Source organism: Micromys minutus, assembly GCF_963924665.1.
Source record: "Micromys minutus genome assembly, chromosome: 2".
NCBI lineage: Eukaryota > Metazoa > Chordata > Mammalia > Rodentia > Muridae > Micromys > Micromys minutus.
The window spans coordinates 35,522,538-35,538,262 of record NC_137971.1 but is presented as its reverse complement, the minus strand read 5'-3'; the positions used below and the strand labels follow the sequence as shown (position 1 = coordinate 35,538,262).

At 47.5% G+C, this 15,725-nt stretch overlaps 1 protein-coding gene across 1 annotated transcript in view; it reads left to right on the top strand.

Moving 5' to 3' along the window:
- The window catches only part of APBA1 (amyloid beta precursor protein binding family A member 1), a gene marked incomplete at its 3' end in the record, with an annotated part of 190,187 nt that extends 182,081 nt beyond the window's left edge, over positions 1 to 8,106 (top strand). Inside the window, exons 10-13 of the mRNA XM_080911624.1 lie at positions 847 to 1,059; positions 5,973 to 6,092; positions 7,213 to 7,353; positions 8,035 to 8,106. Of these exons, the coding sequence (XP_080767750.1) occupies positions 847 to 1,059; positions 5,973 to 6,092; positions 7,213 to 7,353; positions 8,035 to 8,106 (546 nt within the window). The remainder of the gene's footprint in view (positions 1 to 846; positions 1,060 to 5,972; positions 6,093 to 7,212; positions 7,354 to 8,034) is intronic.
- Between the last annotated feature and the right edge of the window lie 7,619 nt (positions 8,107 to 15,725).

Genomic DNA, 15,725 nt, shown 5'->3' with positions numbered 1-15,725 from the left:
CAGCATCACTCTCCCCTCAGCATCACTCTCTCCCTTCAACATCACTGTCCCCTCAGTATCACTCTCTCTTCAGCATCACTCTCCCCTCAGCATCACTCTCCCCTCAGCAACACTCTCCCCTCAACATCACTCTCCCCTCAGCATCACTCTCCCTTCAGCATCACTCTCTCTTCAGCATCACTCTCCCCTCAGCATCACTCTCTCTTCAGCATCACTTTCCCCTCAGCATCACTCTCTCTTCAGCATCACTCTCCCCTCAGCATCACTCTCTCTTCAGCATCACTCTCCCCTCAGCATCACTCTCCCTTCAGCACCACTCTCCCCTCAGCACCACTCTCCCCTCAGAAACACTCTCCCCTCAGCATCACTCTCTCCTCAGCATCACTCTCTCCTCACCTTCTTCTATGCAGACAGGTGTCCCATGAGTTTGTTTTTCACTCAAAAATGTTCAGTACTAAAAACAAAGTACAGCACACTGTGGAACGGGAAAACCTGTACATAGCATCCAAGAGCCATGTGGATTAAGGCCATGGAAGCTTTCACTACTAAAGACAACTAACACTTTTAAAGGAAAACAGAAAACCCTGCTGCCCCTTGTATTTGCATGTGAGGCCATATTGGTCATATGAAATGAGGGTGAAGTTCCGGGTCTAGATGGGTTTGGATGAAGTGGTTTCTTGCAGACTCCCAATGCCATGGAATATAGAAAAGACAGAAACCTAGATTGGCAGCCCCAACAGCCCCAAAGAAGTGTCTCTTGTTTTCCCCACACAGGCAGGGGGACCGGCTCCAGGACCTCTCATGTGGCTGCTGATTTGAGATTTCCACTTTTTCTTCTCCTTTCAGGTCTTCATAGAGAAACAGAAAGGAGAAATCCTGGGAGTTGTGATTGTGGAGTCTGGCTGGGGATCCATTCTACCAACCGTGATCATTGCCAACATGATGCACGGAGGCCCGGCAGAGAAGTCAGGGAAGCTGAATATTGGGGACCAGATCATGTCCATTAACGGCACCAGCCTGGTGGGCCTGCCTCTCTCCACCTGCCAGAGCATCATTAAGGTACTAGGCACGAGAAAACCCTTTCAGCCATAGACCTAAAATGATGTGAAATGTGACTGCCACTCAGTCCTCGAAATCCATGTGTAAGCATAGGCAGGGGCAAGAACCAAGTACAAACGGCATGGACTCACACCCTAGGTAGCCAACAATCGAGTCACACGTATGTGATGTGTGATATAAGCAGCATATATAACACTAATGCCCACCTCAGGCCTCACTCGTCCCTTAACTCAGTTCCTCCCACATTTCCAGGTTCAGCCCCAGCAGGATTTCCCCCAGCTCTCTAATCCAGATAGTCCATTACCACAAAGCAGCTGCACATGATTTACCACCCTTTACAGCTCATGGAAATGTGTCAGCTCTTCAGAGAACACTGGTGCCCGTTAACCTTCCCCTAGCCACCGCCTGAACGCCACAGGGAGAAACCCCACTCTAATCTCCAGGTTCATTTTCCTTCGACCTTCACCGAAGCCATCAGCATAGAGAAGCGTTAAAGAGAAATTGAACGTGGCCACTTGAGGGGAGAGCTGGATTCTCTTCTTAGCCTCTGTGTATTTAGTCTTTAGAGAATGTTGATACTTGCTGCTTGTGTGACCAGTATTGGCAATAACCTATACCCAGCAAGAAGTAGGCTGAGGTGCCCAGCTTTCCTTGGTCCAAGGGGTTTCAGAGAGAACACAATGCTGGAAGGAGAATAAACCTGCACAGCAGACATTCAGTGGCAAAGGAAATCTGCACAAGTCAGCCCCTCATTGGAGGATCTAGGTGCAGGTGAGCACACGGGGCAGGGTCTCTGCTTCCGTCATAGGGTAGACTTGCCACTTAGTATATAGCCACGTGTGGAGAAATTAGTTCTGAGAGATGTCATTAGTCAATTTTGTCATTTCCCAAACATCACAGAGTATCCACACAAATTTAGGTCAGTCACCTAACACGGCCTCTTGAAAAAACCGTGGCAATAATTGTAAGACCCATGAGGGGCTGCCAGCATAAGACAGCATACTACCTTATGATTAATGTTCTGTTTCAATGACTACGAGTGCACCCTAAAATAATGATAGAAATGCAGCATAGTGAATATTTATATTGCTAATAGCATAACCTCAATTAAATACTTTGTACATACATGCCTATGCATACACACATGCTGTGCTTTTACGCATAGAAGTTTTTAGTGTGAGGAGTCTACAGAGACACCACCACAGACATGAGGAGGGAATGGTACTGTGACGTTAGGATGCCTATGGTGTCTCCAGGTAATAGGAATCTTTCAGTATTGTCTTACAGGATTGCTGAGGTTGACTAAGATGATGAGATCAGAGTCTGCTTAATGCAGAGATTTGCTCAGATATGTTTAATGGGACCTTTGTTGGATGCTGAACTGAAACATGCAGAAGCCATACATGTGGAAGATAATCATGTTGCTGTCAGGGTACATAACAACAGAGAGGTAAAGGATGCCAAGCGTTTAGACAAGGGAACATTTATGGGACAGCGTTTAAGTTGACTCTGAAAGGGTTATGACCCAGGTTATATCAGGAAGGACAGGGATGTTTAGAAGTGTCTGCCTGAATTGATGGACAATGGGCTGGCACTGAGTCAAGGGGAAGATCTTAGCCTGACCTGCAAGGTTTGATCTGGTGTTGTCATGGTGACCTTTTCTGAAAGGCAGGATCACTGCCCATTGGCCTGCTCCCTCCCCTCTCTCCTGTGAACAAATTACTTGTGTGTGCATGTGAGAACTTCCGAGGGTTGTGTGGCCCAGACAGTGAGCAGGACCTCACCCAGAAGCTAGGCCTAGCAAGAAGAGATGGCCCCACAGTTACAGAAGTCAAGGGCAGTGACTGAACATTGACCAGAGGGTGGTTGTAGATTAGCTCATAGAACTCATGGCTCTGAGTTGCTCATGAACTTCTGTGTAGCAGGTACCGTGGTCACCTATTGCACAAGTAGACACTGAGGCACAGAACAATGGTTACATAGCTGGCCCTTGGTACAGACAGATCACTCACCAGTGAGCAGTCTGCCCACCAAGACAGCACTATCCAAGGAGGGTGTCAGCCAGAGGTAATAATGCATGTCCCAGAAGACTGGAGACCATCTTGGCTGTCCCACCGTGTAAAAGTTACTACAGACACATCCTACAGGGCAGAGGTCAGCCCCTGCTGTTGATAGAGCCAGTCTTAAGGACCTGTGTGTGGAGTGCAGAATTCAGAGGTGAGAGAGAAAGTGGTGAGTGAAGTTGGTGAGGGTGACTTTACTGGGAGTTGAACTAGGTCTGGAAATAAGATGTGTTGGACGGAGGGGTATTATAGACTGAGGGCATTATAGGTTGAGGCCCTAACCCCAGGAGTTGGGGTTGGGGGTGATTAGGTCCTAAGGGACCTAATCCATGATGAGATGGATCAGTGCCTTTATGCAAGGGATGCTACAGGCCTCTCTTCCTTCCTGTGGAAGCAACAAGAAGCCAGCAGTCTGCAGCCCAGAGGAGACCCCTCATCATCACCTGGTCACCAGCACCCTAATCTCAGATTTCTGGCCTGTGTAACTAGTAGAAGCTACCAAGTATGTGATATTTCACTGTGATGGGAGTGGGGGCGGGACAGCAGAGGGAACTTGAGTAAAGATAGGGATGGACCGGAGTCTGAGAAGCAAAAATTTCTGATGACTCCCAGCCCTGTGTCAGAACCTGGCCTTCCCATAAGCTACCCCTCGCCAGAAATTCCAAAGGCTTAGGGCCCCCAGGTGGCCATTTATTGGACCCCAACTCTCCTCTTTACCTGTCCCCGTTGCCCTCTAAATGACACAGACAAGATGAAGGTCATTGTGTCCATGTGGTCAAGCTGGCCCCCTTGTCTACCGCTTAGGGACTCTGCTCTGTCCACAGATCACCAACTCAATCAAGGTGAAAGCAAAACTCAAGTGCAAAGAGTAGTCCTCAAGCTTCATGGGGTGTGGGGGAGGAGGGAAAGTTTGTTTGAGGAGATGAACCTTGATGTCTGTAAATGGAGTTACCATGGACTCAAAAGATGCAAATGTCACGTGGTGATGGAAGAGCAGACTGTTGACAAGGGATGAGACAGCTGATCCAGCATGGCGTCCCTCTCAGAGATGGGTACAGCAGGCAGGGCCAGTTAGAGACTGCTAGGTACTCGGTGCCCCAAGATCCTCAGCTCTGTTGAGCTGAAAAAACATATAGCCTACCCATGGCTCAACTTAGCTGCAGAACATTTGTCACAATCTGCCGGAAACCAGGATACTCAATGAAGACACACTCTGTAGGTTTAGTGCCGTTTTTCATAGTTCCTTAGACATCACCCACTTTTTGCCTGGACCAAGACAGATGCTTACACTGCCCAACCCTAAGCCCCTCAGCTACTGCCGGGGAATGTCCGTGCTTCAGAGCTACAGTGCTGCTCATGTCAGTAGGTTCCAGTGTACTTTGTAGTTCTCCACCCAGCATGTTGATCAGTCTCTGCCTCTCTCACACAGGGATGCCCAGGGATGCTGTTAAGATGCTATGTTCTGACAAGTCTTGAGTAGGGCTCTGCTTTTCAGGGAGTCTTCTGGCCTGCACTCCGAGGAACAGGCATCTAAAGCTATGTGTTCTGAGTCTTACCACTTCAATGCTAATTGCCTGCCCCCTCCCCCCAGTACAGGAAGTAGAATGTTCCTAGTTTCAGAAACCCTCTACATTCTCTTGTGCCTAGCTCTTACCTTTTCAGGTGTAATTTATTCCTGCAGCACAGACTCTGGTAGGCAAAGCATGCTAGTCTCTGTCTCTGTTCACACCATTGCCTCCAAGTCCTGCTCTCTAGATGTCTGTTCTTTTCCAGCCTAGCGCCCAGCTTTCTGGTCCTCCTGCCCTTGTTGCTATAGAGACCGCTCTTGCTTCTTCCCTTCTCACTGTGTTTCTTAATTTGCTGCATCAGTCACTGTTGTCATGGGGACAGAATGACCACTTCTTTAATTGGCACCTCCAACAAAATGGCAGGTAGGAAATCTAAGTTAACAGGACCCAACTTGAAAAGCTGATTAGGAATACCTGAGCAGATCATGCCCTGGTTATTTCAGACCGCCATTTCCTAGGCCTTGTGTGGGAGCACATTTTCTCCAGTCTTGAAGTTATTTTGCTGAGGGACCCAACAGGCATCTTGAATAAGTTCAAAAGGAATGTGAAATCTTTAGGTAACACTGGGAAAATAGCTTTATTCTCATTTGTTTCAGTGGATTCTCTCCGGTCTTCTGAGTTGTCCGAGCACACATAACCACACATAAATAGCTGTGCATTTAAACAGGTGGCTTTGTGTGAAGGCCCACAATCCCTTTGGTCAGATTCTGTCACTCTCAGCTCTGGTTTTCCACAAATTCCTGATCTTACAGTGTGTGGTCTTGGGGGGGGGGGGGTAAATGGATGTAGTAAGACTCAAGCTACCTTGGCCCCCATCCTAGTTCTGATACTTTCTGCGTGTCATCTCTTAGCCTCTGATCCCCTCCCCCTCCCCAGTTCCAGGAGACCTAGAGAATCTTATTCCTTCTAGTACCCATTTCTCAGTATGTGACTTTTAGATGAACAAAGAGTAGGTGCCCAAGGAAAAAACATAATCTGCATGTGGGGAAAGCCTGGACCGCCACGCTTCACGGGACTATAGGCTTTGGTGTTTGGGCATCTGCGGTTTGAAGCCTAAATGGCTGTTTCAGCATAGACAGGCATTTAGGAAAAGCTATATAGACCTGATAGAGTAGCCTCATGGGGACAGCGCCAGCTCAGGCACATACAGCCGGCAGGTGGCAGCGAGGTCTTCAGAAGACTGCAGGTCTGGGTGCTGCCTCTGGGTTGGGCATCATTTGCTTTTATTTACTCTGCCTGACTCAGTGGTCAGCATCTTCACTGTACTTTATTCATGTTCAAGGGCTTAAAGAACCAGTCCCGTGTAAAGCTGAACATCGTGCGGTGCCCCCCAGTGACCACAGTGCTAATTAGGAGGCCGGACCTTCGCTACCAGCTGGGATTCAGCGTGCAGAATGGAATTGTAAGTACAAGTCACACCACACACCCTTTTCCAAAATACAGTGGCAAATGGAAATGGAGAGATATTGAATGTTTTTCTGGCTGGTCCTTTCCCTTCACCTTTTCACTCAGTAAAGAGGTTTGGGGGTTTTCAGTTTTAAGTTGACTAGCTCTTGAGATTTTGTTCGTTTGGGGATGGTGTGTGCCAGGCAAACATTCTACCAATGAACTGCAGCCCTGGCCTAGACCCTTGGTCTTGTCTCCAGTGTGGAAAGTTTTGACCTGAGAACCACCAGGAGCTGGAAAGACCCACTTACTGCAGAACCGCTAAACTCCCTTGCTGCAGGCCTTGTCTGTGTCAACTTCTGCATAAAGGCACAGTCTGTAATGCAAAGTCAGCCTTACTGAGTTCACACACAGCACACACTCTTGCTGGGTGTGTAAGGTAGGAGTCGGTCAGCCTGCGGTGCTGGAAGTCTCATTCACCAGCGGTCACGGCCCAACCCTCTGCACTGGCTGGCTGTGCCATCCAGTTTCATTCCAGTAGGAAGTGAGTTTAGCCAGGGACCACCAAGTCAAGAAGAACAACAAGTGCTGCTCTCCTGGAGCCACACGGTGGAACAGAGTAGGTTTCCAGTGCCTCTTTGGATCACACAATAGTGATCCCCAAATACAAGCTACCAGCATCAAACAGTTCCACGGGTAAGCCTGCTTGCGACTATAGAAAGCCAACTGAAGCACTGGCCACCAGCTGACAGGGCCAGCAAGGATAGAAAGTGGTCAGAGTTCAGGATACTAGTGAGGTCACACCTGCCATGTCCCCTGTGCAAAGCTGGTACACAGGCAGTCAGCTGGGCCTACAGAAGCTACTTTTGCTGCCACTGAATATGGTTCTAGGGATCAGACACAGGATCTGTCACGCTAGTTAAACATTCAACCACTGGGCTCCCTACCAGACCACAGAATTCATTGCTCAGAAGAAGAACCTGCGAGATTTACATGGCCCAAGCCCTGCCGAGTCAGCTTCTCAGGGGTGTTCAGGCTAAGTCACCAGGGTTCCTGGGAAGATAGTCTCCCACCCTGACGTGGTTCTAAGGTGGGGCACTGCCCATTAGGTGTGACCTGACGTTTGTCTCTGGTAGATCTGCAGCCTCATGAGAGGAGGGATAGCTGAGAGAGGAGGCGTCCGCGTGGGACATCGGATCATTGAAATCAATGGCCAGAGTGTCGTAGCCACACCACACGAGAAGATCGTCCACATCCTCTCCAATGCTGTTGGGGAGGTAGGAATAAAGCCTGGGGCCGAACAGGGTTGAGGTACCGTGTGTGTCCCTGGTGCCATGCTAGCCTTGCTGGGAACCTTCTAAAGCCTCCTCTAACCCTAACCCTGGATGTTCCTTAGTGAGCACCCCCTTGGCTCAGCTGATATAATCCTTCCCTACTACCTCTTCAATGCTCAAGTTGTGTTACCACTCTCTGTGGCTCCCCAGATCCTCTCCTTCTCCCCAACTGACCCCACCCAGTGTGCTTAGAAGACAAAACTTAGATTCAAGACCCCCCAAGCCAGTATCCCCCAGCACTGGCATGGGCTCACATCCAGTCCTACCTATATCTCTAGAGTGTCTTTCTTGCTTTAGCAGCTGAGCAGTTTTAGATGGGCTGGCCTTTCCGCATTGCCAAGAAAGGGAAGCAGGCCGGCAGAAGCCAGAGTCCTCCCGGTGGTCCCTTCTTTATTTTTCAAAGTGCTGTAAAAAGCTGGAGCCTTTAACTGGAAAACTAAGCCTTACCCATATCTTCTTATCACTTAGAGTCACCAAAACTTTCTAGAAAGCCTGTGAGCTTCGGATCTTCCAAGACCACGTCCAGGGGTCAGGGGTGGGCAGTCTTGGAAACTGTGTATAGTGAGGGGCACTATTCCTGAGGCCTCACTCCCAGGCCCAGCTAACATGGCTTTCTACCCTCAGATCCACATGAAGACGATGCCAGCAGCCATGTACAGACTGCTGACAGCCCAGGAGCAGCCCGTTTACATCTGAGCCGCACCTCGGTGGCGTGGCAGCATGCATGGAGGTCTCTCCTCACCGTGGCTGTGTTTCTTGTGCTGCGTCTGTGTGTCCGCTGAGACATTCCCCTCTCGTGCCCCGACATTTGGTCTTACACAGGAAGAGAAGAATCAGCAAGGACCTCTTTTCTCTCTGTCTCTCTCCAGTTTGCTTTTTTTCTGTTCCTTCCTTAATACCAGGGAAGTTTGGGGTGTGCCCTTTTTTGAGGGTGGAGAGCGGTTAATATCTACCTGGGATCGGGGTGGAAGCCTTTGGGGGATCTTAAAATGGTTGTTACTGCCCAAGGACGCATCATCCCTCCCCAAGAGACACATTCTTCCCTGAAGAAACTCCCAGAGGCAGCACAGGAGGTGACAGAGCAGTGCCTAAAACCCAACTGCTGATCTCTCTGGAAAGATAGTTGGTGACAGGTCACAGCACTGAATATCCTTAAAGTCCACATCTTTAAGGATGTTCAATGCCTGCTATGCAGTTGCCCCCCCCCCCCCCACATTATTTCTGCCCAGAATTTCTGAGCCAGCTTTAAATCTCTCCCCGGGTTTCTTTCAGTTGCAATGTGCATGCTAATTAAGGCCTAACTACTGAGAAAAGAGAGAGTAACACCCTGGACAGGGCTGCTGTGACACCACAGAGGCCCTAGCAAGTCACAGGGCCTCCAAAGTTTCCCAGATTTCCAAGGTTACCAACTGGATGATAACCACAGGCAGGTACTAACTTTCTATGCTCTAACACAGGCACTTACACATACACACCACATACACACACACACACACTGCACAGTGTCTCATTTGCCCTCTACCTATATTGAAGCAGGCTAAAAAACCTAGCTCACAGACCCTGTAAGAGAACCCCAGCACCTCTCTGGAAGATCCCTTCCCCTAGCAGGTTGATATAGGCAGAAAGCAGCCAGCCTTGTCTTAAGACAGACATGGTCCTGGCCTTCTCTATCCCAATTGGCTCAGAGTTCCCTCCAAGACTCCCCCCACCCAGTGTACACACTGGAGGTTGTTCTTAAAGGACAAACTGGCATGTGGGTACCCTAGTGTCATGCTTCCCTGCCCGAAGGCTAAGCCAGCCTGGGCCCATTCACCACGACTAGTGAGGATGTGATATTATAAAGGCAAGAATAGATAAACCACTAGATCAGGCAGACTTAACACATGGTGTTGGGCCTACGAGTCCCCAACTGTGCTCCGGAAACACCTTCTATTGTCTTGTAGACCTGGGAGTTTGCAGCTGATATGGATGCCTTGATGTCTCCATCAGATGCCTCACGTTTCAGTCTAGTTCATGTGTTTTACTATCATTCTGAGCCAGTTTCCACTTATTCTTGGTCCAAAGAGCAATTTGTTTCCTTGTGGAACGTGGCTAGCTTTTGTTTTTGTTTTGTTTCATCGATGACCTCAGTAGAGACAGGAGAAGAAAAACTAATATATTTTGTAGTATGAATATAATCTCTGTTCTCTGCATCTGGGATATTTATATTGTGTCTTTGGAAATGGGAGTTCAGTGAGCAGTGTTGGGGAGGATGGATTTATGGAAGGGAGAGACCTGGGGTACTCTGGGGTGGGAGGGAATGAGATATGAATAAAAGGAGAGAAGGAACAGGAAGCTTCAGCCAGGGTGCCCTGGCTTGTCAGGAGAGACTCAGGAAAGCCTGGTGCTTGCTAGGATCTGCAGTGAGCCCTCAGTTTTACTCTAGCACAAAAAGTCCCAGTGATAGGAGGCCACCTAGACCAGACAGCCGCCTGAGAAGGACCAGGCCTGCTGCTCCAAGAGCTATGTTGAGTTGGGACCACAGGAGCCAGGATGTCTGGACTTGACTTTAAGGGTCTCTAACTGAATTCTCCTGCACAACCAGACCCAACGTCAAACCCCAGCAAATGTGGAGACCCAGAGCCATGGCTTGGGTTTTCTGACCTGACAGGTATCTCAGACAACCGCACACTGAACGGTTGGTTCCATCTCTCCCCTGCCAGAGATGATGGCTAGAACAAAGGGAGACATTACTGCTGCTATTTCTGGCATTGGGAACCTTGGTAAAGTCACTAGGCTTCTGTCTGTCTGACCCAGGGTGGCCACCACGGGCAGCTGCCCAAGCACTGGAACAGGAAGGCAGAAACGGAATGTCAGAGGCTAACCTGGGACCAGTCAGGGGCAGACCCCACAGCCATCACACCCAGTAATCACAATGAAGTATATTTACCCCAGGGGAAGAGGAGAGAGGATGCTTTCCTTTCTTGTTGCACAGAACCCCTAGAGGCTTTAAGGGGGGCTGAGGGGCAAAGCTTCTCTTGTGAACCCTCCTAAGGAACTAACAGTTTAGCATCTTGTAAGGGTCATTTAGTCTTTTGTGTTACAGGAGGTTCCTCCCTCCTAGAGGAAAAGCCATCTGTGGGAGCCTGGTCAGGCCCCCTGCTGAAGGACGTTCTTCCTCTGCAGCATCAGACTGAATGGTTTTTAAGCTTGGGAAGAAGTCTTGAAGGGCATCTTATATACATAGTTGCATATGTAAATATCCCATTGCTTCCAGTAATGGCGACTACACACAGAGGGACTTCCTCAAAATGCAAGGCACAAAGCCACCCTGCCCACTCAGCTGGCACATGCTGGTGGTTTGGCTTGGAGGCAGGCTCCCAGATCCCCCCCTCCCCTCCCACCCCTAGTCCAATGAGGTTGCACTAGAACCCACTCTGCCTCTGCCTTCTATTCTGGAGCATTTCAGGAAGCCACCATCAGCCTTGAGTCCGTGAGGAGGAAAGCCTCACAGATCCTGAGCAGGAGCCCACTTCCTGAGCGAGCCCTTCTTTCACAGCAGGCTCCGCTGGGGGCCTGGGACAGGAGGACAATAGAGCACAAGGCAGGCTGCCACCTCCCTGCACACAGGTTTGCTTTCTGAACTTTGCTCATCAACATTGGCCTTCAGGGAGTCCAGAGTAACCTACTACCTCCCCCATAGCTTCCCCTCCCTCCTCCTGCGGCCCTACCCCCACCCATGCTCCCTGTGGCACACTGACGAAAACCCACCCACAGAGCCCTGCTCAGGTCTCTCCACCCACTGGTGTAGCTGTCACCAATGTTTACAACCAAGGGCCACCTCTTCCTGACATTTTAACTCTCACCTCCACAAGGCTACCTGCGAGTTTGAGTTTCACCTCTGTCTGCTCCTTCCCTGGTTAGGGTCCACTTGAGTACACAACTCTGATTTTATCTTCCCTCCATCTAAGGCAGTGTGTGACCACTGTGTGGGAATGGAATCTCTTGTACATACTTAGCACAGCACCCGGGGTACAAACTCGCACCCCTGTTCAGGGTGCATTAGCGCTTACTGTAAAACATCGGGAGAAATATAGCATTGTATTTGTAACAATATCGTTCTTTGTATACACGAAACTCAATGATCTCTATATATAAATATAAATATATATAAATAAAATATATCTACACGTGAGCCTGGAATGTTGATACTGCACACCCACTGAATGTATTTCCTGACAGTCTGGTCACCGGTCCTGGCCCACCCTCCCCTTCTTTGTGCCGTGGCAGCGGTTGTCTGGTTTGGGGTTGTGATGTATTTAATGTGCTATCTCCTTATTTAACTGAACGCTAATGTCTGTATAAGAATTGCTGCAACAATAAACAAGGACTTCACCCCCTTGGCTCTGGATGTCTTACTGTTTCAGGGAGGAACAGGGCTCTCTGCAGGGAGGGAGGATTTTGTCTTCTCCTTAATAAACCACCTCCATCCTTAAAGATTTACGGAGGCTGCTTGCTACCCGGGTATTTATCTTGTGAAACTGGCTGGGTGGCCTGTCACCTCACAGTGTTCTTGGAACACTCTGAAAGGGAGACCCTCTCAGTTTCATACTTTGTATGTATCATCACTGAAGAAAGAGAAGCATTCCTTCAACAAGAAAAGAACAGAAGCAGCTTCACTGAGGGCTGGAGCCAAAGAGGAAGATTTTACCTAGTAGTACTCTTTGCAATTCCACTTTTCAAATTTTGGTAACAGGGTCTTCCTGCTGCCCTTGGACATGAATGGGGCAGAGGGGTCCCATCACAGAAGACCTGGTGCTCTGCTAGTTTCTTGATCTTCATTGGGACATCATCTTCCACCTTTCCTGAACAGCTAGTCCCATGTCCTGCTGTGTTCCTGCATCCCTGCTTCTGCTACTATTCTTTTTATCTTTCTAACAAAATACATAAGCTAGAAATAACTAAAAAGATGATTGTGGACTAAAACCCTCCAACAGTTGTCTCCCCACAGAAGCATCTTAAATGGCTCCATTCGCTGTTAAAACCACTTTACAAGAGTTAACAAAACCAGAGGAGAGATCACAGGATCTTGTTATCCTATGATGAAGAAATGTGTTAACAAAGAATTGCTTATGTCATCCCTTCTCCAGTGACAAGGCACAACATGGAAATGATGCTTCCCACCTGTGGAAGGGAAAGAACATTAAACGCTGCTCTTAAACTTGAAACCAGCTACCAGCCTAGTACAAGGTCCATGCTCTCTGCCCTGATCCAGTGTCTGTGAACATTGATTTGGTGGCCAGTGGACCACTTCCACCATCTTCCTGTGACTACAGGAAGCAGAATGTAGGGAAAGACTGCAGCTGCTGGGGACAGGGAAGTAAGCACAGTATATACTTGGAATTCAAGACTGAGCAGGAAACGTCAAACTAGGCAGATCCCAATGACCCTCCACCCAAGCTAGTGCTGGACGCTGGACCACTCTGGCTCCAGGCAGAGAACTGGGGCTCCGTGGAGTAGATTTGTAACCTAGCCTGCCTCAACTACAGCTGTAGCTATCTCTGACCACTAGCTCACCTTCCCATAGCATTGTAGGTTTGGTCCTTCCTGTCCCCCACTTACTACATCAACAGATGGATTAAAACCTAAGAGTCAACTCTATGCTGCTTATAAGAAAGTCACTTCTAAAGATGTGTAAGGGACAGACAGTGACAGGGTGGGGTGGTAGCTCATGTTCATTGTGCACATAGCTGGACTTAGTATCACATAGGAGGTTGGAAAGACATACATATGGGTGTATCTATGACAGTGTTTCGAGGCTAACTGGGGTGGAGGAGACCTAGCCTGACCTTGAATGTCATTGTCCCATGGGTTGGAGGCCAGGATGCAATAGAAAAGCAAGAGAAGGAGCCAGCTGCCCACTGGCATTCCACACTGCCCTGCTTCCTGGCTCACGATGATGTGAACTGCTCTGCTGCACACAGCACTAGACCAATCCCTCTGAAACTGTGCGTCGAAATGAGTATTTCCTCCCTTAAGTCATGTGTCATGACCGCAGCAAATAGAGACATTCTGTAGAAACAGAACCCAAAGGAAAATGTGAGCAGCTGCACTCAGATCAGCTAAACCCCATCTCAAACCAGAGTCGGTGACAATGGGCAAGGAAGGCTATTATATGTGATTTTAAAATTAAAATAAAGGTCAATTTAACTAGAGAAAAGAATGATTATAAAATGCACACATCATTGAAGAATATAAAACAAATGTTAATAGAGAGACCCCAGAGTAAAGTAAAGTTACTTTAACATCCCACTTTCTGCAATGGACGCAGCATTCAAGCAGAAAAACCAACAAAGAATGGACAGAGAGAACCTGCATTGTACTCCAAGCACACCTAGCAGCTCAAACCTTCCTGCCTGCTGCTGTAGGTCTACATTTTCAACAGCACATGGACCATTCTTTACAAGAAGTCATATGTATGATATGACATAGGCCACTGTAATCTCAGCTGATTCTCATAACCCCAAAATCTCTGCCAATCACATTACAATAAACTATAAAGAAATTTTAACATTAGAGGACCACAAATACATGTAAATTAAGCAACAGACACATAGATAACAAATAATGAAGAAGTAAAGAATTGTTTGAATGTCTTTAAATTATAACAAAAACATAACAACTCCAACCCATGGGACAAAGAAAAGAAAACTGGAAGGAGGGAGGGAGGGAGGGAGAGAGGGGGGAGGGAGGGAATAAAAAGGCAAATAAACAAGAAGGGGATGAAGAAGAGAAAGAAGGTTCTTAAGTAAGGAACATATCATTATATCTGAAAGAAAGAAAAAGACAAAGCAGAGCTAAACCCCAGCGTTAATAGAAGGGAAAAAAAATACCAGAGGAGAAATTAAAGAAAAAAATACAAACCATTAGTTAAAAGAAAAGTTGTTCTTTCCAAAACCAAACTTAACACATGAAGAAAAAGGTAAAGGAATCAAACACAAAAGCAGAAAGGAAAGATGTGGGGTGCCGCCTGCACATTCTCCATTACAAGATGGCGCTGACATCCGGCTGGAGTTAGCAGTAAACAAGTCATGTGCGCACGCGCTGGGTAACTTTCCACTCCTTGAGTTCTGCCTCTCCCGTGGCATCATAGGGCCTGATGAGTTTCAACCAATCAGGGGGCTCCACGTCCAAGGCGAGAACTGATTCCTATATAAGGGGACGGGCTAGGTAGTTCAGGGTCTTCGTCTTCACTTGTTGCAAGCTTATGCTCTGCCTCTCGAGATGCATTAAAGCTCTACCGCAGAAGAATCGACGTGTGCCGCGTTGTTCTTGCTGGCGAGACGGTTGCGCGGGACAGAAAGAGACACAACTCATACTATAAAGTACAATAAGAACGTGAGAGACTGTGAACAATGATATATAAAACACTGATAAGCTAAAAAGATGGACAGATTCCAAGTATGGTTTACACCATATACAACTTTCCAAGACTGAGGCATGGAGAAATAAAAGAGCAGAAGAGAAAAATGGTGTGAGCTTATATTTATACAACCCCAAAGACACAGCCAATAAATTAATAACAAAACAAAACAACATTTAATAAGTGAACTCCACATGGCTGCAGTACAAGACACAAAACAGGCTGAGATCAGGAGTGTTTCTACATAGCAATGATGAAATGACTGGAACAGAAAACAATAAAAAAGAAATTATCCAGAAGAAAAGAGCTTTGTAATAAAAGCTATAAAACGTTGACAAAATGACCAGAGAAGCTACACAGATACACAGAAAGATATCTGTGTGTACAGGCAAAGAGCTGATATTGGTCAAAATGCTCATACCGACTAAAGTTATCTATAGATCCAGTGCAGTCTCAACCAAAGTACCAATGATTTCCTTTCCACATCTAGAAAAAGACCCTACAATACATTCGGAAACACCAAATACTAACAAAAAATTTTAAAAATATATAATGAAGCAAAGTCGATCCCGAAGAACAAAGGGTAAATGTATCACTATGTCCTCTAACTTGACAGTTCACTACAAAGCTATAAGAACTTAACCACGCTACTGATGTAAAATATGGGCCCATAGCACAACAGAGCAGACTAGACCATGCAGGAGAGAGACTGGGCTCCACCTCTTACCACACACAAAAAGGAATGGAAGCAGACAGAAGGGAAACATGTTAGGGATCCAGGATGACCGCGGAGAACATAAGAGGAAAACATTGAAAAAGGAGCTAACAGCGAACTGGAAACCTACGCCAGTGAAGAAGACAGAAGAATGAAGATACAACCTAAACACATGGAGAAATATTTTCAAACTATGTA